The sequence below is a fragment of the Juglans microcarpa x Juglans regia genome, chromosome 1D (genome assembly GCF_004785595.1).
Source record: "Juglans microcarpa x Juglans regia isolate MS1-56 chromosome 1D, Jm3101_v1.0, whole genome shotgun sequence".
Classification (NCBI taxonomy): domain Eukaryota; kingdom Viridiplantae; phylum Streptophyta; class Magnoliopsida; order Fagales; family Juglandaceae; genus Juglans; species Juglans microcarpa x Juglans regia.
The window spans coordinates 42,403,147-42,430,926 of NC_054594.1; the positions used below are offsets into that span (position 1 = coordinate 42,403,147).

General features: G+C 33.5%; 3 protein-coding genes and 1 non-coding gene across 5 annotated transcripts; 3 read left to right on the plus strand and 1 right to left on the minus strand.

Annotated features, from left to right (window-relative positions):
* Positions 1-343: 343 nt before the first annotated feature.
* LOC121259567 (UDP-glycosyltransferase 74F2-like) lies at positions 344-2,689 on the minus strand. The gene is made up of 2 exons (XM_041161201.1): positions 2,009-2,689; positions 344-1,125 (listed from the first exon to the last, which is right to left on the minus strand). The coding sequence occupies exons 1-2, from the start codon at positions 2,657-2,659 to the stop codon at positions 397-399; spliced, it is 1,380 nt and encodes a 459-aa protein (XP_041017135.1). The 5' UTR covers positions 2,660-2,689; the 3' UTR covers positions 344-396.
* A 6,107-nt stretch (positions 2,690-8,796) lies between these two features.
* LOC121261671 (profilin-3) lies at positions 8,797-12,847 on the plus strand. 2 transcript variants are annotated; one of them, XR_005939943.1, is made up of 4 exons: positions 8,797-9,057; positions 10,245-10,382; positions 12,398-12,623; positions 12,707-12,847. XR_005939943.1 is itself a non-coding variant. In XM_041164149.1 (3 exons), the coding sequence occupies exons 1-3, from the start codon at positions 8,935-8,937 to the stop codon at positions 12,530-12,532; spliced, it is 396 nt and encodes a 131-aa protein (XP_041020083.1). In that variant the 5' UTR covers positions 8,797-8,934; the 3' UTR covers positions 12,533-12,676. The 2 variants fall into 2 exon arrangements, 1 of the variants encoding a protein (XP_041020083.1); XM_041164149.1 differs by lacking the exon at positions 12,707-12,847 and having other exon boundaries at positions 12,398-12,676.
* A 946-nt stretch (positions 12,848-13,793) lies between these two features.
* LOC121243586 lies at positions 13,794-13,941 on the plus strand. The gene has a single exon (XR_005936190.1). It is a non-coding gene; the product is annotated as a small nucleolar RNA snoR135 (small nucleolar RNA).
* A 5,646-nt stretch (positions 13,942-19,587) lies between these two features.
* Positions 19,588-20,869, plus strand: LOC121261192. Its single transcript, XM_041163434.1, has 2 exons — positions 19,588-20,030; positions 20,426-20,869. Exons 1-2 carry the CDS (start codon positions 19,717-19,719, stop codon positions 20,730-20,732), a joined length of 621 nt encoding a protein of 206 aa, XP_041019368.1. The 5' UTR covers positions 19,588-19,716; the 3' UTR covers positions 20,733-20,869.
* Positions 20,870-27,780: the final 6,911 nt, after the last annotated feature.

A 27,780-nucleotide genomic window follows, 5' to 3' on the forward strand; every position in this document is an offset into this window, starting at 1 on the left:
GCATGAGTGAACTGTCCGTGCATCTGGGGTATATATATAATGCCATATTACTTTATTTTTACACTCCTCATGTATATTTAGGGACCCCTGTACTATTGCGTTTGCAACCCCTGCATCGAATATATCCTTTATGAGATCAATCTTCCAACTTCTAGTAGCTGATCCATCAATCGAGTCTTTGACAATGGCAGAAAGTGACATTAATCCTCCAGGTGGAGTTTCAATTTACAAAAGAGAATTTGAGAAAGTTGAATTGAATTGTTTATTTTATTTTGTGTGAAATTTGAAAAAATTGTAATGATTAGATGAGTTAAGATGAAATGAATTGAAATGAGAAGAATTGTGAAAACATACGAATCTTTTATTATGTAGCTAGAAGAAACTCGTGTTGGCCTTCTAACGCCTCGTCACTTTAGATACGAATTCATCAATATTCTTGTCCGAAGAACCACCCTCACTTATTGCTGCTACAGCCAAAGCCCTCCATTTCTTGGCATTCTCCTTCATCTCTCTCCCTCTCTCCCCCTCCATTACTTCCCTAATGCAAGATTGAATCTCTTCTCTCCCCACAATGCCATTCTCGTGATCATCAATCTTGACCCTAATTCCCACCTTCCACACATCCTCAACAAACTTGGCATTTGGACTTTGGTCAGTCCACTGTGGCATCCCCACCATCGGCACTGCCAAGCCCAATGCCTCAACGGTCGAATTCCACCCACAGTGCGTGAGAAAGCACCCAACTGCCTTATTCGATAGCACTTCCAGTTGAGGGCTCCACTGCACCATGAGGCCCTTATCGCCTACCTCTTCCACAAAATTTTCTGGGAGGTTTGCTTCCTCTGAGGCCCTGACTACCCACAAAAAATAGAAATCGCTTCCTTTTAAAGCAAATGCCACTTCCTTCATTTGCTGTTTGCTTAAACCGGCCATGCTACCGAACGACGCGTAAACAACAGATCCTGCTGGTTTCCTGTTGAGCCAATTGATGCAAACAGAAGAATCTAATGTGAAAAGATGAAGCCCATAATCAGTGTCCTTTTCGATACGGTTGTCCAAGTAGAAGGATGGAATTGTTGGCCCAATCGTCAGCAATCTGCAAACTTTTGACATGGTATCCACCACCTTGTGATAAAGCACAAACGATCAACGTCTTTTAAAAATAAATAAATAAAAAAATAAATAAAAATAAAAAAATAAAAAATAAAAAATGGCCGGCACCTCTATCATTTTATTAGAAAAAACCGAAAAAACCTCCTGAAGAACAAGGAGAAAACGACGTACAAACTTCCAAAAACCAAAGCCAACAAGACCAAATAATAGACATGCCTAAGAGATAAAACAATAAGAATTAAGCTATAATGTAAACGATCAACGTCAAAACTACAAACTGATTTCAAATCATGAGATCAATATATATATATATATATAGACATATATATTATAATGGTTTTTTTTTAATGCAAAGGGGAGAAAAGAGAGACGCGCGCAGACATAAATATATATATATATATATATATATATATAATTAATCTGGTTAATTTCAAGGGTCTGTATTCACCTGCATAATTTTGTATTGCAACAAGATGCATGTACATATATGTTGATGCATGTACATATAGGAAATATGATTAGAGAAATATGACAAAAAAACCACTGTACGTTTAAACAAAACCAAGATATATAGAGCCTTTTCTTTAAATTACCGTTAATGTTCTAATTTTTTAAAGTTATAATTATCCCATTCAATAGGAAATCTTTGTTAATAGAAAATCTTTACGATAATCGGGAGATCAATAAACAAACGTGTTTTTATAAATTGGACTACTTACCGCAGAGAACAATAAGGTAAACTATCTGCTAATATTTTTTCAATTATGTCATGTGATTTATTTTCATCTATCTTAATCGCTCAACCTAAACTATTGTATCTACCAATCTCTCTCTCTCTCTCTGCGTGTATATATATACGTGTGTGTGTGTGTACGTAGCTAGCATAAGTACTGACCTGAAGCTCTAGCTCATAGAAAGTGTTGACAAGAACCCAATCGGCTTTGTCTGTGTTAGAAAATTGATTTAGCACCATCGCGAAGTAAGCCGGATAGGACCCGGACACAGAGATGAAAGATGGCATCTCCTCAAGGTCAAGCAACGGGAAACCAGGAATGGAGATGGGTGTGGAAGATATGGGGAGCTTCAAGAGCCCGTGATGCGCTTGATAGTATATGAAATTAACAGCACAAGCTTGAGTAAAGAAAGCAGCTCCAGGCAACCCAAACATTTTGGCTACTTCCAAAGCCCAAGGCAAAAAAGCGTCATATATTATGCAATCAATAGGGTTTGCTGTGTCTTTGTGCTTGAGGATGAGGTCGGATAGGGTTTTTGACCCTCTGGCTTCCATGCGGGTGAGATAGGCATGGATGCTTTCGGCTTGGAGGAACCCACCTTCATCATAGCCGTCCGATATCGTTTCAAATTGGACGGAGCCTCCCGGTGAGTTATGGGGCTCCATGGCGTTGTAGATGAAGACGGTGGTGGCTACGGTTGCTTTAAGCCCTTTGGAGGCCAATCTCTTTGAGAATTGCAGCAAAGGGTTTATGTGGCCCTGGCTTGGATAAGGTAGCGCCAAGACATGACCTTTGTATGCTCTGTTTTCCATCTCTCTCTCTCTCTCTCTCTCTCTCTCTCCTTCGATCCCTCTCTCCCAACATATATAACTCTTTTTTATCTCTCTCTCTCACTTGACTTCATTATCGGTTAGGCAAAAAGCTATGGGTCTATTGTTAATTGCGTAACGCATTACGTAAGCACTAATAAAATTTAGGAATATTTTGATAGTTTAGATGTAAATTGAATAAAATATTATTATAATGATAATATTAAAAATAATAATAATATTAAAAAATAAAATTCTAATAATATTTTATTTTATTTTTAATTTTTATTTAAAACAATCTCATCTCAACTCACTCTCCGAACGGAACTTAATTTTCTTGAAAATATGTTTATTGTTTATTTCCAAAATGAGTGGTCAGATTCTCCTTAATGAGTCGGTGCATGTAAAATATTTAATTAAATAAGGTAGAATTAAGGATGTAAAACGATCGGTCCAGTCCAGCCTAGTCCAGGTCCATCATTTTTTTAGGATTGGATCAGACCAGACTGAACATCCATGGGATCAGACCGGTCTTGTCAGTCTGACCTATTTTTTTTCTTCTTTTTTTCAAATAAATTAATAAAAAATTTATTTAAATTACTAAAATAAAATTAAGTGAATTACTAATATAGATTATATAACTAACTCATTAAAAAAATATTTTATATGTTCAATGATATTAAATTAGATGAAAATTATATAATTAATTATACAATTATTATATAAAAATATATTTAAAAATTAAAATATATATTTTCCCAATTCGGTCGGTCCGGTCTAAGGAAACCCCACCTCTGGACCGGACCAAATACCGAAAATTGAGAAATACTTGGACCGAGATCAAAACGGTCGGTTCAGTCGGCTTTCCCAGTCCAGACCGACCAGCTTTCACCCCTAGGTAGAATGTAGAGTATGGCTTCGAATTCAAAACTTTACTCTTATATAATGTAAAATTACTATTTGTTCCAAAAGTTTAAAATAATAGAAAGCTGTACATTTAATTATTTATATTATATTATTAAGAGGTTTAGTCTAATCAAATTGAATTGATTATAAATTGAATCGATTTTAGTGAATTTTTTAAATAATTTATTGAATTATTTCAATCGATCAATTTAAGACAATTTAGACCCGCTCTTGTCAATTTTGATCGATTTAAACGGATTCAAGATTACATTTATTTTTAAGTTATCTAACAAATGATTTTTTTTAATTTCTTGTATAAAAATATGATAAATTAAACATATATTAACATTTATTATTATTATATTCATTTAGAATTGCAAAATAATTGAACAAATAAATTAAGAGATAAATGAGTGTTTTATATTAAATTTATGGTTGTGCATAAAATATTACATTTATCATGTACTCATAACTTAATAGTCTTTATCTTATTTGTATATGAAGAAAAAAAAATATCGAAAATTGATATTAATCCATAAATTATATATTTATTGAAACTATTTAGGTTGATATTATATTTTTATTTAAGCTAGTCAACAAATTTACATGACATTAAAAATTTGAATTGTATTATATATGATTTTTAATTATTTTTTTATCGACATTGACATAATTGATTTAAAGTTATCATAAATCACTTAATTTAATTTATTAAATTGATCGATATATTGAATCCATTTTTTTTCCAGTTCCCAATTTTTTGAATTTTGGTTTATTACAGTATTGACAATGACGGATGATCTCGCGCAAGCCATTATTGACTTCAAACGAGCCTATATAGCCTGGCAAATGTCAGCACCGATTGACCTGACCTGGTTTATCACTGTTTATGGTCGATGTGAAATGGATTTCTTCAAATTTTCGTCGCTAGATTATTACTTTATTATTATCTATTTTTTATTTTATTTAATAATTAAAAAATATATATTAATAAAGTTATATTTTTTTAATTTTTTTAATAATTAAAGATATTAAAAAAATACTTGAAAAATAATAAAAAAATAAAAAAAACTTGAAATATCTTTTGGTAATATATAGATAGTAGTAAGATAGTAATCTTATCACTATCTGTTTGATTGCTCTCTTCGTTCTGAAAATAAATAATTTTTTATGTTTTTAAAAAATTAAAAATAAAATATTTTTTTTTGGGTCTCCTATTGCGTACCGCTGGTCTTAATTTATACACAAGTTTATCAGTTTGAGCAAGAAGTTCCAAGGATTACGGTTACCTCACGAAAGAAGGAAAATGAATAAAAAAAAAGAAAGAAGGGCGCTGCTTAGTACAGTCCCATGCGGGGCACTCCTTTGCAATCCTCATACCGTCATACGTGCGCATGCGAATTCCATTCAAATGACTAAATTATCCCTGCTTTTATTTGAGAGACAAAACAGTGAAAATGAAGTGAAATCAAGATGAGAAAATTTCTATCTCTTGAATCTCTGTCCACTGCCAATGGCCGGCTTCCTCCACCAGTGGTCGAGTGCTCAACTGCCCATCGCCGGTCTCCTCCACCATTGATGGAGTCTTTGGGTTCGTCTCCTCCATTGACGTAAGAAATTTAGAAGCCATACATAAATTTGTTAGCATTTTCCTTTGTTGTTTTTAGAGAATCTGCAGTGTAATGGAAAATGCTAGACATGGATTTTTGTTTTCCTAAGTAAGGCAAGTCTACTTTATTTCCAGGTTGAAGAGATTAAATAGAAATCCATACAGATTTATTGACATTGCAGTTTCAGCCGAGCTGGAGGGGAGGGAGGGCCGAGGGGCGTAGAAAGAATGAAACAAAGAGATGAGTTTATCTGTGCAGTTTTTATTTTTAAATATTTTATACGGGCCATTCAAAAAGGGACATGTGACATCCGTTGAATTATTGTTTTGAACTCTCGGTGCGTCTAACATTTTCCTTCCAGTTATGAGAAATGCAATTCATCATAACCATACGATATTAATAACTAATTTATTATTTGAGTAATACTACGTTATAATTGTGATTTTACTTATATTTTTATAGATTTATTTTATTATTTTTTTTAATTTAAATATTAAATTTCAAATTTTATAATTTTCAACATATCAATAAATAAAATATGAAGAAATAAGTTTTTTATAAAGATAATATTAGCGTGCAGCCTAGCATGCCCACTAGTGTATTTAATTTTTTTTTTCTATTCTTTTATGTTATTTTTATCATTTTTTAACATCTATAATCATTTAAAAAAGAGAAAAAAAATAAATAATTTTACTAATAATTAATTCCTTAACCATTAACTAAAATAAAATAAAAAATTAAAATAATCAAGTGGTAAGTTTAAGGGGCTTCACTAGCATTTTCTTTTTTATAAATTTTTCTTAAATATATTTAACATTTTTGTTAACATCGTGTTTCGTACGCCTTTGGGTCAAGTTTTAGCAACTTAGATCTTCAGAACTAGGCCTGCAAAAATATAGAAGAAGGCAACTGGGAGAGGGTGGCCTTGGGTATGGGGAGTCTCCGATGTCAAAGTCCATAATATCTCTTGAAAGTTTGTAAGTAAGTAAGAGAAACTAGGAATCGGAGAGAGTTACTCATACCTATAAATTGTTATTTATACTGGGGGTCTGGAAGGGAATAGATCATGTTTAACCCTATGGAGTTCGTGTCTTTCGTTCTATTATTATTATCAGAATCCTTTAATGCAGTGTGACTCGATATGCGACTACGTCATTAATGTGGCTTGTAACTCGAGTAGTGATGTCATTAATATTACGTGGTTTCCTGATTTCACTTTATCTTCGGTGGTCTGTCGATGCTCTTGTATTAAAGGATCAAGGGTTTTCCGTATTTTCCGTTATGCCCTGTGCAAATCCCTACTATTAGAATGTGGTCGAGATATGTCACGTTTGTCCATCCCATCACCCAACTATTTGCTTTTCCTTGTAGGCACTTTTTTCATGGGTAAACTTAGATCCTGGGCCGTGTATCGGGCTGAGACCCAATGAACTTGCGAAGTGGGAAAAATCCCCCCTTTACAATAGATTTATTAGTTTTGTGAAAAACCGCATGCAAATCAGTTGGCAAAAATGTCCCTTCTGCGTAGGTTCTTTTACAGAAGACCCCCGGATGGCCTGCTCGAACTGTTATAATTGCATACCCATTGTTTGGTTTCATGAATTGTGCAGTCTTTGATTCGTGCATTTCCGCCGAAGTCTCGCCCGACGGAATGTACAAAATATATTGACATGAATTAATTCATAACTGAGTTACACGAGGATTTCCCATATTTGTCCTTTCTTGCTTCCAGTTTCCGTGAGGCCAAGTGAGAGATAGAGCCAGTTTGCGGAAATTCTATGCGAGTATGATGTTACGTACGATCATGGGCTACCACGACGGTATGAGGGTTGCATGCCCTCTCTATCCATTATCTGTGATCCAACTTTTTCTTAGCCAGCTTTTCTATCTTTCAAAAACTGCATGGTGGAGAACGAAGGACCCTAGAAATAGTGAATCGAAGAGGCTCCTAAAGGCAAATAGCTAGCGGAATTCCTTGTAGCATAAATGTTAATTTATCCATGTCCCTTGCATGTACCACCTCCACTTCCTAATATCCTTCTATGGCTCCTCCTAATCACTGAAAATTTGGATGTACATGTCATCACTTCTTTTAGTTTTGCCTAATCACTCAAAAACTTAACTCTATGCTCGATTAGCTATTTCACTCTATAATAATAATAAAATATTATTATTTCTTAAGTTTTTATCTACTTTTTCAATGAATCTTTTTTATTTATTCTTAAATACTTTTTTTTTTAATTTTTAAATATTTTAATTTTATTTTCATGTTTGTAATCTCCAACAATCTATACATCAAAACTATCAAGATCTTCAAGAAAATAAAATTAATGTTCAATAATCAAAACCAAAGAGAATAAAAATCTTATAATATTTGCCTAAGAGACACTTCTCAACAAATATGTCGAACCACTATAACTAAAGTCAAGTTTGCCTATTCCAACTTTGGTAAAACCTGGCTAACTAAAATAAATTGCCATTCCAATGCCATTGCTCTAAGATGAAGCCATCATCAAACATACCATTTACCATGGGACTCATGGGGGGCATGTTGTGAACATCACGTACTGCTACGTGGGATCCACTTACAACGCTTACATTCCAATGATTTCTTTATCTTATTCTTTAAAATATATCATCAAAATTCATTTTTTTATTTTAGATTCTAATTTTTATAATATATCATAAATCAACTTATTTATTTTTTCTCTATATTATTTAAATATTCTTTTTTAATATTTTTGTATTCATTTTAAATATTTCATCAAACTACTAATAGATTCACAATATCCTCATATCTTTTGATATTTATAATGTCACCCACTCCATATAGAATGTCATTTGAAACTAATTACTCTTTGGCATCATTTGATATAACTGATTGTACCTCAAAACTAGTTATAATTTGTCAATATTTACGATCTCTACTCTCTAGCACTTTTTCCGCACCTAATTGAAAAAGTAGCCTTATTATTAACATCAAGGTTTTTGCGTGCATAAAAGTAAAAGAGGATCATAATTAAACAAAGTGCATGCAAGAGAGTAAACGACAGAGAAGAAAGTGTGGAATGGTGCAAAAGTGACAAGAGCTGAAATGAAAATAAGATAAAAAAAAAGGAAGATGAAATGAAAGAAAAATAATAATAAAAATTTAAGATAGATAAACAGTAACTACTACATGTAGCGGATTCATGATAGATGTATGGAAAATAGAAATATAATAAATGATCTCCTGAAGAGACTTTTTGATCAAATTTGTTTATATTTCAAAAAAAAATTGTATTTTATAAAATCAATTGTGAATGATCTAAGAAAAGAAGATGTGTAAAGAAAGAAAAGTTAAAAATTTATAATTATTTTATAACTTTTAAAATTAATTTATTTTGAAATGATATAATTATATTAACTGATTATAAAATAAATTTTAAAATAATTATAAGAATATTTGTAAGTGTATCATTATAAGAAATTAAAAAAAAAAACAAAAACTGCCACATGTCTATCTGTACGGTCCGAAGCCTGTACATGAACCACTCTCCTATTTCCGAACATGAACGGCTCTCATTCAATCATGTGTTGAATGTACGGCTCAGAGCACATCACCGCCTCCGCATCATAAAGGACACCAATCTCTCGCTCGGCTACTATTTAATAGTATTTATACCTATCTTCTTTGAACCCGAAAATTTTCAGAGGCCGATATTAGGACGAGATTGTTGGGAAAACAGGGTCGGAAAATAAGAACAAGCGAAGAAGATCAAGATGTCGTGGCAAACGTATGTTGATGAGCACCTGATGTGCGAGATCGACGGCCAGCATCTCACCGCCGCAGCCATCGTCGGCCACGATGGCAGTGTCTGGGCACAGAGCTCCAGCTTCCCTCAGGTCATCTCTTCTAGCTACCATTTTCATGTTATCAATCAACTTGTTAGTTTAGTTTTCCACTATTTTTTCCTAATCCTGTTAGATCTAGTAGTTTAGTTTTTCGATTCTTCTGTGATATAGTTTTTCTGATTTTTATCGTTTTTAGCATGTCTGATTGATCTGTTGGTGGATTCTCTCACTTGGCTCTGTTTGTTTCCGTGCAAAATTCTCTTTGCGGAGATTTTTATACCGCGTCAAATAGAGTCGTCTTCTTTCTTTTTTTCACCTTTTTTAGGTTTTGTTTGATCCGCCCAATTTCTGATTGTTTTTAGAGGATCTGTTGTTCTATAATACATTTAGTGAAATTTTTATGATTTGAATGCCAGTATATAACTTCCTTTCGAATGCTGGTTTTGGACTCGGATATTTCGTGAAATGCGTTTGAGCTCTCTTTGGTTTCCGATAATACTTAGGATGGAGAAGAAATTATTAGATGTAATTGTTCTTATATTGTATTGATTCGTGTGATAAATGAATAGATTGTCTAAACTTAGATAACCGCTGTACTAAGATCAGCTGTATGGATGAACACATTAAATGTTTGCATCAAATGCAGTAGGACAGGCATTTATTGGCGGTTGGTTTGTAATGAAATCACATGCAGACTCATTTGGTGAAAATAATAAAATTTGGTGATTATTTTGTTTTGAGATGAAAACGGTAGGTTCACTACATTATGGCAGCCCACTAGTCTCAAGTCTCAACTAATTGTTTAAAACGGACTAGAAAGCTATCCACGAAAAAACTTATCTTTTTTGTTAGTAAATGAAAAAACATTCATCATAGAAAGCTATCCACGAAACAACTTATTTTTTTTGTTAGTAAATGAAAAAACATTCATCATAGCTTGTCTATATGAATTGGATTGTGACATGGATGTAGGAAAATTTTATTTATGATTCAAAATGACATATTCATTTGTACTATTTGAGCCTTCATTTATTATTACTGCATCAATATCTTTGAGTAACTTTATTTATGATAGGGTTTTATAACTGAGACCAAGTGGCCTTCACATTTCAAACCAAGTGGCCTTCACATTTCAAACACATTTTTTTACTTTGAGATTTGCTTCCTTTTCCCTTATATTTGGTGCTAGATGTAGTGGGGGAGCACTGGTATAAGGTTACTTTCCTCTTTATATGCAGTTTAAGCCGGAAGAAATTGCTGCGATCATGAAAGATTTTGATGAACCTGGCTCTCTTGCCCCAACTGGGTTGCACCTTGGCGGCACAAAGTACATGGTCATCCAGGGAGAGGCCGGAGCTGTTATTCGTGGGAAGAAGGTTTTTTAAGCTCTATCTATCCTCCTCCTTTTTACTTTTCTTTTTGTTCAATGTTTATAATACATTGGTCAAATTATTGATAATAGAATTGTCCCTGTTTCTAGTGTTGATCTTAAGGTAGTTTGTGTTATTTGTGGAAAGGTGTTTTAAGCTCCGTTGTTCTTTTCTTTTTTCTTCTTTTTAATTATTCTTGTACATATATTTACGATATATAACCCCTAGAGGTTGCCTCATGTGATAAGAGTCTTGGTCTTGGTTGTATGTTACTTCCAGGTCTAAAGTTCAAACCCTTGAGTTCAAACAATTTTTAGGGGCCATCAGATTGGGAGAGTTTTCCATTGAATTTTCCGAAGTGCACTTGTGTGAAATTCCTTACTAAGAGCCTGTGCACCTCCGGGATTAGTCGGGACTTTGTTCCAAATACCCGGTGCCAATAAAAAATATTATTGACCATATATGATAGTAATGTGTTATTCTTGTTTTCTTCTATCTTAAATTGATCTAGATGTAGCAGCAGTTGTTGCTATAAGATTGAGTGTTCACTGTATCTTAAGAGTGTTAGGGGCATACTGATTAAAAAAAAAAGTGTTAGGGGCATCCTAGTGAAGGGCATGTTACATGTTTCCATATATGTTAGTATGCCAAGTATGTGACACAAAAACATTCTTGAGATCCCCAATATATACTTTGATATCTCGCCCACATAAACTTCCTTGGTGCATTACTTCGTAGCCAATTCTTAGTTGATATTTACTTTAGTATCTTTGAACATCTTTTTAATGTAGATATCTTTCTTGTGCTTTGGGGATTCGACCCTTACGGGGTTCTCTGTTCTCATACATCTTCATGTCCTGGATTTCTCTACTCTACCTTTGCCCCAATACCAATTGCTGGTTTAATACATACTGGATATTTGTGAAACCTTATTGATAAAACCTCTTTCTTAATATTCTATTTTCATTTATTGAAGCGACCAATGATGTTTCAATATGTGGTTGATGCTATAATAATTCTTATGCTCCTTGCGATAATTACTCGGCATCGTAGTTGTTTACCTTTTGACTTCAAAATTCTTAAATTTGGAATCTACCTATTAATTTCACGAATGATACAGTCAACGGCTTTATCTTCTTATTCAAAGGTCATTATGAACCTTGTACCTGGCTAGCCTTTGAAAAAAAATAACAGAGCTCATGCGTATCATGTGTGGGGCGATCTGCAATAATCCTTACTTATCTTTGTTCACACTTTTCTACTCCGTACCGACAACAGCCTCTCGCGTGCACAGAGAAACCAACCCATGGAAGCCAAATTTCCTTGACTTCTACTTTTATGAAGCTTACCACAAGTTTTTTCAACCAATGAGCTGTTATTGTGCATTTTTTTATCTGTAATCATGTCCTGTATCATACAGGCTGTATGACTTTTCATTTTCCCCTGGGACATGATTGCCTTTCCATTTTCCTTTGATGATGAAATTTGCATAATCAGTCTCGGTAAGGGTGCCCGGACCCATTCATTAGTGCGTATCAAATGTCTGTCACAAATTAGGTTCCTTGTGAAGGATGCTAGTTTCAAATTATAACGAAGAAAGTTTCAGAATGAAATCTTTTTTATATTGAAGTAAAGTTTTCGTGATGAACCCGTTTAGTATGTCTAGTTGTGAGTTTAGGACTTGATTGTTTTCGCAGGTAAGATAAGTTGAGATTAAAGTTAAAAGTTGAATAAAATATTATTAGAATATATATTTTTTTAATATTGTTTTTGTTTTGAGATTTAAAAAAGTTGAATTGTTTATTTTATTTTATGTGAGAATTTAAAAAAGTTATAATGATTAAATGAGATAAATTGAGAGAAATTGTAAAAACAAACGAGGCTGAAATATTAGCGACTGCTAATATTCATGTATTATTTTGGTTCACTTGATAGTATTCAATTATGTGGTTGTTGAATCAATTTGAAAGTACTAACTAATCGCATTCTAAATAAGTGGTATGCTGTCTCTCATTTTGCAGGGTGCCGGTGGCATCACTGTGAAAAAAACCGGCCAAGCTTTGATTTTTGGAATATACGATGAACCTTTGACTCCTGGACAGTGTAACATGATTGTTGAGAGGCTGGGGGATTATCTGGTTGAACAGGGCCTGTAGGGTCAAATCATGAAGGTTTTCCTATTGTGATATTCGGTTTTGGGCTTGCGTTTTCATGGACTGGCAGTGGAGTTGTTGCTAAAAATAACCTTTGTTTGGACAGAAACAGTAATTTTTGGCGTTCTAGGCTCCTTTTTATATCTCCAATTCCCACATTCTCTTTAACTCAATGTGTGTATCCATTCCCGTTTTGCTCCTATTGAGTCTGTCTTTTAAATGTTATTAAAATACCCTTGTATTTCTTTCTTCTATATGACGATATGATTTGGACTCTTAAACTGGTAGTTTAGAATAGTATTTCGGCTTGTTATGAAACAAAGTATTGATTTAGTTAGATATTATAGCACCCTTAGTTATAGGAAGACAGTGAAGTCGTCTGCAACTGAGGTATCAATAACATTTTTCAAACGCCCGAAGTTTGCATTTGGAGAAAAATCACCTAATTCTTCTTGATAATAAAGCTTGTACTTAGCATTATTCATTGGTGATATGGGTAGTCTCTCTTGAGATAATGAAGCTTATTTCATGTTGTTTCATGGGTAGAACGGATAGATAATCACCCTTTAATAAAACTTAGTATTTGCCCTACTCCAAATTTGATTCAAGGAAAGAGTTATTCTGCAAGTCTAGAACATATCCCCCATATCACTTATATAGTAAGATTTAATTTATAAGATTTAAATTTTAAAACTTTTATTTCAAATCAAATTATGTCATATAAGTATTTTACTAAATATGTTATCCACACCGACTTAAAAATAGAATTTTTCAAAAAAATTTACTTCAATCCATCTATAGAAGAGAAAATGATTAACTTACAACTTCTCAAGGGTATTTTTGTAAAATTAAAACAAATCTTAATTAAGTGGCATATTTGAATTGGATAATTGTAAAATGAGTCGTAAAATTGTGGTAAGTCTACTATTATTGAAAGGACTAAGGTACGTTGGGTCAAAGTTTTCGCTCCAGTTTAAAGCCCATGACCCACTCGATATCAGGAAAAGGGTACTTTAGTAATTATAGTTCGGAAACTTTGTGAGCAAAACCCTAGCCATCGTCTGCTCTCTTACCTATATAAGTAAACCACTCGCTGCTGCTCTACCCACGGAGTCTGAAGCCTGTAGTAGATTCTGTTTCTCTCCTCTTTCTTTTCTATGGCATCTCTCTTCTTCTTTTCATTTTGTTTGGTTGCTGTTAGTTTCTATCGATTAGATCTGATTTTTAAAGGAAACCCTAAATAAATCTAATTGCTACACAGAGCAGAGCAGGGATTTGTGTGTATCGGCGTAGTGCTGTGACCAGTGCACTCTGTTTCCGAAAGAGTTCCCTGCAAGATCCATCTGGGGAAGGTGGGCAGTTGTATTTCATTTGAACCATTGAAATTTTCAACAATCATCTTCCCCACATCGCCTTTTTTAACCTCTTTTTTTTGTGTCAAACGCAATGGAAAATCTTCTTGTTAATTTTATGCGTTGTTATTATGATAAAGCAAAAATTTCTTCAACCATGGTGCTTTAAATTCCTTTTTTAAAAAACATTTGGAAATTAGTGTCAGAACTGAACTACCCGAAAAAAAAAGGAAAAGAAAAGATATTATTTTTTGTGTGTCGATCCTTTCAGTGGCGAGCCAAAATGAGCAGAAAATTTTCAATGAACCCAAATGAGTTTTGACGGACCAAAAAGTGGAATGTTTAAAGATGTCTGTGAGCCTCCACAAATGTGCCATGCATATTGCTTTTTGTTCGGCATTTTAAGCCTCCGCGAAATTTCCTCGTTTTGAGTAGGAAAATTTAGATACAGATTACATTCCACCGAGATGATGCACTGACGATGGTTTCGCAACTTTTAACTAAATTTGAATCTGAAGAGAGTGATTTTGGTGTTTTTCTAGGTTTTAGAGAATATTGGACTCAACTCAATTTATCAAATTATTATAATTTTTTTTTCAAAATAAAACAAATAATTTAATATTTTAAAATAAAATTAATATTTAATAATATTTTATTTTATTTAAATTTTCATCTCAACTCAGTGACTCACAATTTAAAAACTCTTGACAAGAATTTCTGTTAATCTTCAAATTCCATTTAAAAGATATAAAATTATAAAATTCACCCTTTTAATTTTTATGGCCCGTGGTTACGTTGATGGAACTTGATAGTTAGGTTCGTTTAGTTATATTTAAATAAATGAAAATTGAATAATATTTTTATTTTAAGATTTAAAAAATTGAAATATTAATTATATTTTATATAAAAATTTTAAAACTATTATAATAATGAGTGATAGATATAAAATAAGATAGTCTGTTTAGTTTGAAATAATTTGCTTAGAGTATTGGTATTGAATTAGTTAAATGTCTTTTCATTTTTAAATTTAACAAATATCATTCATATTTGTTCCATATTAAATTAGTTAAATTATTTTCATCCAAACTATAAGTTACAGTAAATCTATTCTTCTTTTCAAATATGAAAAGAATTATAGCAAGTCTAAAAGTATTTTTTAAGATTATTATATTATAGATATAAGATTTTTATTTATATGAGATTTTATTATCTATATACATATGAGATTATTATATTATAGATTGTTAAATTGTAAAAATAAAAATGAATATAATTGTTGAAGATTATTGAAGATTATAAAAATAAAATATAAATTAATTAAAATAATATAAAAAATAAAAAATAATAATATTTTATTATTATAAAGAATGTAATGACTTTAATATAGATTATAAATTTTGAATGATTAGTTAAAAATAAAAAAATTACATATTAATTAAAATTTAAAAAATAAGATGATAAATTCAATACTCTAAACACCAGAGATTATAGAGAACCCAATAGAAAAAGAAAAGAAGTCCCAACCTCGAGCCCGTACCCCTTTGGCCTTCCCCACATAAACCCCTTCCCCTTCCCCTTCCCAACTTCATAGCTCCGTGAATGACGGCGAAAGGTTTGATTGCTGAGCAAAATGAGAAATGCGAATTGCGTTCTTCTGAATATTCAATACGTACAGTGGTCATTGACTTTTGGAAGCTTCTAGTCTTGGCTTGATTTTGGGTGTTGAGAAAAACGAGTAATGTTTGTAAAGTGCTTTGTTTGCTCATCTCATAAACATTGAAAATCCTCCAAGGTTGTAATTTTAATCGTCTCCCATTTCTTTTCGTATTTCTCAGCTACCAAACAGAAAATAAATATTTAAATAATTTCATTTACAGTGGTTATTGATCACCGTCGAAAGAAAAAATCTTTTTCTTATATTTATTTTCAGCTATTTCTATCTAGATCTGGGCTTCCATCTAAGAAAAATGCTTGCTTTTTGAAGCATAGTGCTTTGAGGCAAAGAACAGTGGGTGCCTATGGAATCAAAAGGAGAAACTAGAGTGAGTGTCCTAAGAATTTAAGATTTAACTTGTAATTTGCCTATTGTTTAGCTGATCACAAAAACGGGAGCTCGATATCTCACTTTAGTTTGGATGAGGAAGAGGACACGAGAGGGCTGTGAGTTTTTCTCTAGGGGTCGAGGTCCATCCGTGGTGGCTAGGGGCCTCGAGTTCCTTCCTACACGTGGCTCGGGGGGTTGAGTTGCCGTCAGGGATGAGTGTGCAGTCAAGATCTCAGTTATGGATAGGGATGGAGTGAAAGACGAATACCGTAATAGAGGCGCGGGAGGGTTGGGTTGTGATGAGTTCATCAGGTGTAAGCAACTCTACAATATGAAAAATAGAACGCTAATGTGGAGGCCTACTATTGGAGGGTTGTTTATTGAGTAACAACAGCCGGATTGGCTTTTAGGTTTTCTCATAGCCTTAACTTTTGTCTAGGTGAATTCATATTAGATTAGTCATCTTAAAGTTAAAATAATAATATAATATTATATATTTTAATAATATTTTATAAAAAAAATTGTAATATTTTACAAATACACTTCATATATTAATTAATAATTTAATTTTTATTTAAAATAAGGTAGAAAATAGAATTATATATTAATTAATATATTAATTTTAATTTCATAATTTAATTATTATTAATGAAATAGAATAAGCTAGAAAATAACGGATTATTTATCAAAATTGAAATAGATAATATAGACTTTAAAATAATTAGATAATATAATGGTATTGGAAATTATTAAAATATTATTGTCTAGCCAAAGATGACTAGAGAGCTTAATTTAGTGAAGCGCATATGTTGAGTTTTAGTGGTTTGGTTACTCCAATATAGAGAATTTTACACATATCTAGTTAAAATATGAAGATGCATTAGCATTTGGCTATATTCCAATATCAATGATGTACAAGTAATTTTCGTTCTAGGGAGAGTACAATGTTGTTGTCTCTGAACAGTGGAAATTGTTTAGGATTTATACTAATTTTAAATTTTATAAATATAATATATTTAAAATAATTTTATACAATTATAACTTAAAATAGATCGTTAATTAAAATCAAGAAAAATGCTACTTTACCTACTTATTTTGTCTCTTCATTTTGACATCTCAAGTATTTTAATTTTTTTTATTTAATAGTTAAGGAAGTGACTATTTGTATATTGATTTTTTTTATATTTTTTAAAAATATTTTAAAATGTTAAAAAATTTTGAATTAAAACATTTTAAAAAAATATTAAATTTGACCTAACGATCAGATTGAAGCGGGCTAGTCTCTGCCTACTCTTGAAATCAATTGCAAACTTGAGAATCTGAGATCGCAAAAATTTATAGAAAACGGTGTTTCTCTTTTGCTGTTTTTATTTGGACTTTTGGCCCATCAACATTGCCGGAAAATATTTATTTATTTATTTATGTCCAAAACACTCCTTCGAAGGTTTCGAGCAATTTGGGAAGTGATGATTTAGAATTGAACGAAAGTGAGAGACGAAATTAAAGAATTACTTCTAGAAATTTAAAATTGAAAAGAAGACGTCTTTGAAGAGGAATAAAGGAACACTCTTTTAATTAACCAAACGCAATGCTTTACTCTTTTTTTTTTTTTTTTTGTCTCCTTTGAGAGGGTTGTTTTATATATCATATTTTTATTTTATTCTCATCACGATATATTGTATATAAACTCTTAGGTCCATTTTTCTTTATTTTCTTCATATTTTTAAATAAGAATATTAAAAATTAATGAATAACGTAAAATCAAGTCATCTTTGAAATTATAATTTAATAAATATCACCTTAAATTAAATAAGATAAGATAGAGGGATAAGTAAATTATTAGGTGTCCTTCCACGTTTGTCAAAGATATACAAAGTCCTTTAAAGTTTGCTTTTAATAATGTTGATAATGGCATTCGATATCAAATTTGTAGGGTGTGGATAAGATTGAATGGCCAGGTCTACCTAATGACTCATGTTCATGAGAAGTTCCATCCAACGCCATCTATCTCTACCTAAACCTTCTTCAAGTAGTCTTCCGGCGCGTGTGTCTATTTGCTTATCAGTATATTACATAATTTTATCACTTAAATTACAATTAAATCTTGCATAAATTTTCAAGTAATCTTATTTTTCCTCTTAGATTTTCATCACCTTCAATCGCATTGGTTGATATAAATAACTTTCAATTTAATACAAGTCTCTAAACATTGATGAAGTGGTATTTTTTCTATATCAGATGACGTTATATCAGTAAAAAAGTTGAAACTTCTTAAAATAAAATTTCATATTTTTTTTTTTTAATGGTATGATCGAATCTTTGTGGTAAGATATTAATGTCTTATTTGTTTTCGTAGATGAGTTAAGATTAAAGTTAAAAAGTTGAATATAATATTATTAGAATATATTTTTTTATTATTATTTTTATTTTAAAATTTAAAAAAGTAGCATGCATATGTGTACTCCAAAACTAATTTAATACTTACTCACACGTCATTAATTCCTATATTCTTCAAACCTTATTAAATACGTACAACGGAAATGATATCGCTCTTAAAATTGTGACCAATCCTCCGTTTCAACAGTAAACTCTACAAAGGTATCAGCTTTACAGCAAGCAAGATGAAATCCACCGCTAGAAATCGAATCGACACCAATTAAGAGCCTAGAAGAAGTAGAAGAAAGAAAATTCCAGTGTTTATCTTTGAACGGTCCGAAGGGCTGCGTATAAAATTGGAAACATATCTTTCTCTTATTTTCTACGTAGGAGCTGAAAAAGAACATTAATTTGATTAAAAAATTATAAGAAGAAAAACTTGTTTGTCGTTTCAAATCTGACTAAAATCTCTTGTCCCCTATATATGATCCTTGGAAAGAGGGCAACCCAATCTCATGTTGGACTTAGCCAATACGTACCTACCTAATCTATGCATCCAAACGGATCACGTGTACTTGCTATTATGTTTAGAACAACCTTTTTGACAAAATAAAAACAATATAAAAATTGACAAAATGATGCTCACAGAATTAATGCAGATTTGCAGATAGGGTATAGATGGGGGGGTGGGGGGAGTGGGGACACATAATAGATGATGGATTCAACGCCATAATGCTTATCTACTTGCCCCCAGTACAATCAACAGCAATGGGCAACGTCAAGGAATCCAAACCATAAGAGAAGATAATGTCGAATCTTAGGATAAGGCAGGCAATGAAACAAAACTATTTACAAATTGCCATTCAATGGGCTACCTTGGTGATATTCCAACTTCAAAGTTCAAGGATTTTGCATGCTCCGGTTGTCGTCATTCGACACTTGTTCCACGGGATCGAGAAGTAATATTTGCTGATTATAGTTTTTTTTTTTTTTTTTTACCCTCCCTTTATTCATATTTTTTAAGATTTTTTTTTTTCTTTTAGTATATATATCTATTTTTTTTTTTATCGTTTTTGTTTTTGGTTGTTGTGGGTGTGTGGGATCACTATCATGGAGCATACGATCACTACACACGTGGCTCTACTTCACCTCAAAATTATGGAATTTCCAAGCACCAGGTGTCGTAGCACCAAATTTCCTAAAAGTTATACCGTATCTAATCCACGTTGTGTTCATACATACGCGCGCTACGATCTATATATATATATATATATATATATATCAATATGGTATGGTAACCAAAGAAGCGTCCCAACTCCCAAGCTCATGCGTGCAAGACATAAAGCGTTGGCTTATCTTTTGAAAGTTGAAACCATCATCGTATATAAGCATCTTTCAAAGCTCCATTGCCATCGATGGGTGAAGGTCGAAAACAACTACTTAAAGGTTCAAACACGCCGCCATACAATCACGAGCAAGCCAAAGATAAAGATTATCGGTGGGTGATCATGGAAGGTCATGATAATGATGATGATAATAATAATAATTATGGCGGATCATCTGCATCTAATTCCCTCGAAGACTCCGTAGTTTCTCTTGGATCAATATCATCCTCAGACATGGTGGATGATGCATCTTCAACATCAAATTCATGTTCTTCATCCTCACATTCAAGTGTTAGTGGACCTTTGTATGAATTGTCAGAGCTCATGGCCCAACTACCCATCAAGTAAGTATAGCTTCAACAACTCCACTCCAGCAAAAGTTCTGAGGAGGGATATAAGCTTTTGGAACTACAAACTCTTTTCTGTATTGGCATGAATAGTTGCCCACCAAGATTTTCAACCATATCGGCGTTTATCTCAGTAGGAGTTATAATTTTGAGTCTATCACCTTGATTTGGCACTAATCATCGTATCTGGTCTAGGATTTTGTAATAAAAAAATTGTTATAATGTTACCAAGGTAGACTTCCTTGGGTAGCAGCCTCTCCAGAAACTAAAACTATATATGCACGTACAATTTCTGAAAGGCTGAAAAGCACGTACCAAAGCTGCTTCTTGCAAAATATTCGAGCTCTAGAGCTTACAGAAGTTGTAATATATATTTATATATGCATGCGCAGGAGATCAGGACTTTCCAAGTACTTTGAAGGCAAGTCTCAGTCTTTTACATCTCTTTCGAGCGTGATGAGAATAGAAGACCTTGCAAAGAAGGAAATTCCCTGTAGAAGAAAAATAAAAGCATGTAAGAGCTATGGAGGTGGCTTGGATAACCACAAACAATACACCCTGCCGAAGGCAACCATTTCTAAGAAGGCATCTAGAGGTTCATTGTCATCTTCGTCTTTTTCAGGCAGGAGAGGAAGTTTCTTGGGTATTAGTAGGCCCCCTCCAATCCCCGCACAGAAGATCAACTTTCGATCTATATAAATACCATGATCATCTGGTGAACAAGCATTTTTTTTCTTTCAAGTGGAGGTTTTTTTAGGCTAAGGAGCAATGTATTCAGGGAAAGAAAAACTCATGTTGTACAAAAAAAAATAATGATTATTTTTTTTTGCGGCTTATTTCTTGTAGTCTCCCAACATCCAGATTAAAAATTCGATTGTTATGAATCCACTTTAGCGCTCTGGGAAAAAAAGAAAACTACTTCTAATAAGAACCTAGTAGCTAGGACTGATCAGCTAGGACAAGTTCATCTGTTTTTATCCAAAACTGACACAATGACTCCATCTTATACGATTCTCAGAAAGAATTTATTCAGTTCTTTTCTCTGCTAGCTAGGATCTTCGAATGACTAATCTTTCCCAATCATGTGGGGTTTACTAGGCTGCCTTTCGGTCCCAAAAAGTAGAAGCTAGCTGGGCTAAACTCATTTTTCACACGATAAGAAATGTTCCTTATACTACGATTCCAAAACTTTTTCAAATGACTAAACAATTCGTCTGTGTTACTATGGAGTCCTCTCAATTGACACATCCCAAAGAGAATAATCTTCGGCTGGAAAAGGGAAGCCTTTTTTAGTATGCTTAAGCAAATTAACCCCTGAACATGGTAGCTGACTCAATATGTCTTGCTTTTCGATCGGTGACCTATAAATATTATAATTCAATAATCTCGGCCAGATATAACAAAACAGTACTACTGGGCCTTTACTTTGGTGGGAAGCGCACCGATGGTCAAACTACGAAGAGCAAGCTCTGCGTCTAGTACAAATTTTGTACATGATTAATAATTAGAGTATCATAATTAAATAATTTCTCCATGAAAATATAACTAGCTAATTATAAGAAATTATTGATTGAAGTACTTCCACTTTTATATAGGCCAGTCTTCCACTGAAGTTTTTGGAGTTGCACCTAACATCTGATCATTGCAGTCTCTCTCAATTATAGTTACTTGTTAATGGAATCCACTTCATGACCAACAATTCACTCAACATTTTCAACTTGTGCAATGCATAATGCCCATTATTATCACCCTGGAAAGAGGACAACGTCCAACCTCCAACGTGTTACAGACTAAGTGCTATGAAGCAGATAGATAAGACAGGAAGATAAAGAAAGGGATAAGAAACAAATCTATGAAAGACAAGTCGGTGGTAAAGATAGTCAAAGGTTCATTTTCGTTGAATCACAATCCAAAATTACAAGAAATCTTGTTCCTAAGATTAACGACTGCTCGGTACTTATACAGTCAGGAATGTTTGACGGCCTACTCCTTGAAAGTTTCAGGCCAATATAAGAAGGCTGAAACTTGAAATAACAGAGGATGCTGTTCCAACCGGGCAACATCTGCTAAACAACAGAGGTGACAGAGTAACTCATGGAGACATTACTGGGCGATTGCGGATTCTGCTTGATCGCCTTGCCGGAGTTGTGATTAGCTGCGCTTCTCCACCTTTGCCCCCCTAGCTATTTTGATACACAAACAGACAAGATAAAAGCTGGTATCACAAGGAAAATTGTTAGTGGGGCGTGTTTGTGGCATTTTTGTTTTTATAAATCATGCCAATAGCTCCTGCAGCCGACCCCCCTCCCCTTCCCGCCCCAATGCTATAAGGGTTGGGGGACAAGGCCCAAGCCCACCCGGCTACCAATATGTTTATATCTACATCCGCCCATTGGTATTGAGTCTCAGCCTCTCAGACCCTCTCACTCTAGACTCTTAGGCCTCGTTTATTTTCATAGATGAAATAAGATGAATTGAGATAAATTAAGTTGATATAAAAGTTAAAAATTGAATAAAATATTATTATAAAATATTTTTTTAATATAATTTTTATTTTGTGATCTGAAAAAGTTTAATTATTTATTTTATTTTGTATGAAAATTTAATAAAGTTGTAATGATGAAATGAGATGAGTTGAGAGTAGTTGTGAAAACAAACGAGGCCTTAGCCTCTCTCATTCGTCATCGTGGTCATCAAGGCCCGAAACCCCTTTTCTCTCCTTCTTTGTAAGTATCTCAAGACCGAAACCCCTTTTTGTTTGTTTTTTATTTTTTACAATGGACTAGGGAGGATGGGGTTATTTCAATACAAGGTGGGTTGGGTTTTGGATGTTGTGGAGTTTGATTGGTGTTTGTGTTTGAACTTCGGTGCATGTAAATGTAAGTGTTTTTCATTTGATTTTGGTTCAATTTTAAGTTAGGAGCTCATTAAGGGCTTTGGATTATGAAATCCCTAACCTATTTTATTTCGGGGGTTTCAATTAGGGTTTTGGGGTTTCATTTCAAAAGTCCAAAACAGTTTGGGATTCCAATTTCAAAACCTCAAAACAGTATAGGATTTCAAAAGTGAAACAATGTATGATTTGTATGATTTTAATTTTTATGTGATTTTTGAATCATGTTATTGTCAAGTGTTTGATCGTTCCTTGAATCCATGGATTGTTCATCAAGTCTGAATATTAGCACTAGTGCTAACTCCCCTACCTCTTCTACCCTTAACATTACCCTTGCCCCTACCCTACACCCCTGGGTCCACCAAAGAAAAAACTTGTTTCCATCATGTGGAAACCCCAATGACTTATAAGCAAAGTGTAATTATTGTGGTAAATTTTTGTGGATTTCACTATAAATTAATGATATGGTACATCTTAGTTGAAAAGCCATTTAAAAAAGCTTTGCAAAAAGAGACTAATAAGTCGTTCTTTGCTGGGAAAGAGTCAACCTAGATTGAAGATTGAACTTAAGAAGATGACGTATAGGAGTAACGGGGGAAGTATGTTGAAGGGGTTTGTGAAGTATGATCCGAAGGGGTGTGGGACTTATTTCACTCGTGTGATCGTAATAGACGAGCTACAATTTCAGTTTGTGGAAGGTGAAGGGTTTCAAGCCTTCGTTAAGTACTTGGAACATAGGTTTAATATTTCTTTTCGCCACACGGTGGTGAATGATGTTCTTAAATTATATGATGTATAGAGAGTTTTGTTAAAAAACTTATTGAAAGGTCAAAGAGTTTGCCTCACCGCTACACGGACATCAGTCCAAAACTTGCACTATATGTTTTGGATTGCTCATTTTGTAGAAAATGATTGGTAGCTAGTTACACACAAAAATTCTCAAGTTTTGTTTAATTATCAATCATACTCCATTGAAAAGGGGTTGAATCTACAATAAAGGAGTGAGGTTTTGAGCAAGTGGTGACAATAACAATTGATAATGTCTCGTCCCTCTTCTAACGATACTACCGCACTTAAGTATATGAAGAACAAGGTTAGAGAGGATTATATATCAATATTGGGTGGTGAGTTTTTGCATGTTGTATGTTGTGTACATATCTTTAATCTTATTGTGACTGACGGTTGAGAGATGTTCATGAGTCGGTTGCAAAAGTAAGAAATGTTGTGAGGTTTGTGAGATCTTTGCCAGTAACTCTTGAGAAGATCAAGATCTTTGTTCGCGTTACGAGCAAATATAGAAGTTCAAGATCTTTGTATTGATATTCCTACAAGATGGAATTTAACATTTCTTAGGTTGGAAATGGCAGAGCAATATAGAAAGGGCCATAAGCAATACGTCTACCACTTTGAGGAGGACGAAGGGAGATCGGGTAGCCCACCGATTATAATTGGGATAATATCTGATTTTTTTATTGAATTTATGAGGCTTTTTTATGACTAGGTCCTTGTATGTAATGGCCAATGAATACCTTCAACAAATCTATCAGGTTAAAGAGTGCATAAAATGTGAAAGAGAATGTTGATCCTACTTTATGGATTATGGCAGCATGAGGCTCAAGTATGAGGAATATTGAGAAGATTTGAGTAGGATCAATGTTTCCCATATTCACCTATTGTTCTTGACTTGAAGTACAAAATTGATAGCATGTTGTATGGCTTGGAAAGCGCTAGTGGGAAGGGATGGGCAATGGGTTGATCAACTCTTGGTAAGGGTTAAAGACACTATCAATAGGTTGTATGATGAGTTCATCGCATTCATGAGTGTTACATAGCATTGCCTCCTCCCAAAACAAATATGCCGAAAAAGCATACGTAGGGTGAAAGGTTTGGTGATAGTTTTGAATTTTGAAAGAATTTAGACAGTCAGTCAAACTTGAAGAGATATTAGTTTGATAATCTTAGCTTTCCAATGCCCCTAAGTCCCCTCCCTGCCGTGAGGGGATTAGACAACAGAGACTATTGCAACACCAACTACTGAACTAACTTTCAGCTCATTTAGTTACCTAGGTTGTCAATAGCATAAATACCATGCATTCCAATAGTAGGTGCTCATAACTTGCTTACTCTGGAATGAGGATAAATTTGTAATAGGTTTAGATTAATATGTAATAATATATACTACTTGTAAATTATTAGTTAGAACTTAAAGTTTAGCAACTTTAATAGAGAACATTTTTTAAGTTTATGTTTTATGTATTTAATTTTATGTTTTATTCAAATTAGGTTTTGGGTCGAATTTGGGTCAAAAAAGGATTCTAAACCCAAAAAATGGCTCAAAAACAAGTTATGTGCCTATTGAAGCTCACGGTGGCCGGACGGACCTGGGGTCCAATCCACTCCCCAACATCCAGATGGCACTCACCCTTGGGGGGCAGGGCCCAAAGCCTAACTTGGTAGGCCCATATAGGGCCAGGGGCCACCCGTCGGAGGGTGTACCCCTACCAATAGCCACTTAAGTTGGTAAAAAATAGGTTGGTCCATTATTATTAGCACTAGTAGTGGGGGTGACATCCAATCGACGTTCGCCTAGTGGAGAGAAATTATATATGTTAATTTTTTATATGTATGAACTATATATAGATGGAAAAATAAATTAATATATAGACCAATCATACCATATTATTATATCCATCCAATCTAGTAATATACATACTAATATATCAACTAAACATCTGAAAATAAAATAATATATGCATCAACCATAGTAATATATATCCTAAAGAAATTTGATACAAGTTTACAAAATGTAGTTTGATAGAAGTTTCGAAAATGAAGTTAACTTTACAAAATCATAGCATTTTACAGGTTGATCAGCATGTTTTATATTTTTTTATAGAATCATTTGAGAGGATATTAAATTTTTGTGGCGCTATTCTTTCAGTTGGTCTATATATGCACCATGTTGGATTATCCACTCTTTTTATGCGAGGTTTCTTTGGCCACATAGTTTCCAAGAATGGCAGATGGTCCTAGATGATATGAGTTGATAAATCATGCTGAACAACTAGTGCTTCTTCTGTAATTGCACCAAATATCATTGTAACTAATTGTCTTATACCATCATCGACTTCAACATATGCTCGACAATTATTAGCAACAAAAATATAGTTATGTGTTAGGATGCATAGAAATTATATGTTAAATTTTTTAAGTGAGTGATGTAAACTAAAAGTTTAGGTAGAAAATCCCAGTGGGCAAAATGAACCTGGTTTAGAGGACTTCCTACCAAAGTTTCTTATATTGCTTGGAAATTTTGGAACAGCGGCTTATTGATGGGAATCTTAAAAAAATTGGTATTTATCTAGCATCAAGATGTTATTGTTGTGTGGATGGACGTGATGTTGAATCAGAAGAGCACTTATTTGGTGCTGGATTCTTGGCTAAAAAAGTTTGAGAATTCTTCTTGAAGAGGTTAGAGGTTAATTATAGAAGTCGACAGAATATTTATGATCGTGCTTCTCTATGGTGGTCGAAAGCTAATAGTTCTTCTCAACTGGGGATTGTACATGGGCTTATGCCGTGTCTGGTTATTTGGGGTTTATAAGTGTTTAGATGTAAGATTTCTATGGAGAATCAGATTGTCTCTTGGGAGAAGATTGTGTCGGCTATTTTACTCCAGATTCAGAATGTTTTTTTGAAGCCGTTCAAGCTTAAGGCATGTTCATCAGGACCATGGCTTGCTGCAGAGTATTAGATGCCCGATTATCACACCGAATCATATTAAAGCTAGAGCTTTTGCTTGGCAACATCCAAAGCGTGGGTATCGGAAGCTAAATACAGATGGCTGTTCGTTGGGGAATCCTGGGTTGTCTGGGGGGGGGGGTGGTGTGATTCGGGATCATAGAGGTGATTTTGTGGTTTTGCTCACCGCTATCAACATCAGACTAATATAGTTGCTAAATTATGGGCTTTAAGGGATGGTCTCAGGTTATGTAAAGACTTTGGGCTTTCAGGAATTATGGTTGAGATAGATTGTTTGATGGTGGTTTCATGGATTCAACGTGGGGCATGTTCTCATTGGTATTTATGGGATTTTTGGAAAGAGGTTATTGATCTTCTTCAAAGTGTTAATGCTAGTATTTGCCATGTTCTTCAAGAATGTAATATGGTGGCGAATTATTTTGCCAAAGAAGGAGCTCATAACTCGTGTATGGATCTTCGGGTTCATAGTCATCTTCCTCGTAGACTTAAAGGATTGTTGTGCCTTGACAAGTGGTATTTACCTTATGTGCGCCTAAGATGAGGGATGCAGCTGATTGTATTCTTTAGTTGGAGCTGATTGTTTCTAGTTTTGTTTGTTAGAGTGCTGATTTAGTCTGACTTTTTTCTGGTTTGTCATTCTTTGAGTTTAAGGTTGTTGATGTTTGGTCTTTATTGGATTTTACCATGTTACCACGGTATTCCTCCACCATAAGTGAGGGCTTTTAATAAATTTGAGAAGAGGTCACTCATGGACATGTAACATTGTCTCTTTAAAAAAAAAAAAAAAAGGTTTAGGTAGAAAGTACATATTGTGGTTGTATGTTTACAATGGTAACACAAAAATGTTTCATTGTATTCATAGCTCATTCGTTTGTTACATCCAATGCAAAACATATAAAAGAAGATTTTTTGGAGATCAACCACATTTATCTTCCCTTTTATCCAAAATTTTGGTTTCTACATGTTATTTTAACAAATATTAGAATTATGTTGTTGTAATATTCCATAGTTAGCAAAGTATTGTTAAAAATATAATTTTACCATCATGGGTTGTGAAGTTTCTGTAGTTCTGCAACATTAGAAATGTTGGTT

What these genes read in the sequence shown, in the direction of transcription:
- LOC121261671 (XM_041164149.1), top strand. Translation starts at nt 8,935, where the DNA reads ATGTCGTGGCAAACGTATGTTGATGAGCACCTGATGTGCGAGATCGAC. An exon ending in AGAGCTCCAGCTTCCCTCAG is followed by an intron (nt 9,058 to 10,244) that starts GTCATCTCTTCT and finishes CTTTATATGCAG; the next exon opens with TTTAAGCCGGAAGAAATTGC. An exon ending in CTGTTATTCGTGGGAAGAAG is followed by an intron (nt 10,383 to 12,397) that starts GTTTTTTAAGCT and finishes CTCATTTTGCAG; the next exon opens with GGTGCCGGTGGCATCACTGT.
- LOC121259567 (XM_041161201.1), bottom strand. Translation starts at nt 2,659, where the DNA reads ATGGAAAACAGAGCATACAAAGGTCATGTCTTGGCGCTACCTTATCCA. An exon ending in TCTATGAGCTAGAGCTTCAG is followed by an intron (nt 1,126 to 2,008) that starts GTCAGTACTTAT and finishes CTTTATCACAAG; the next exon opens with GTGGTGGATACCATGTCAAA.
- LOC121261192 (XM_041163434.1), top strand. Translation starts at nt 19,717, where the DNA reads ATGGGTGAAGGTCGAAAACAACTACTTAAAGGTTCAAACACGCCGCCA. An exon ending in ATGGCCCAACTACCCATCAA is followed by an intron (nt 20,031 to 20,425) that starts GTAAGTATAGCT and finishes ATGCATGCGCAG; the next exon opens with GAGATCAGGACTTTCCAAGT.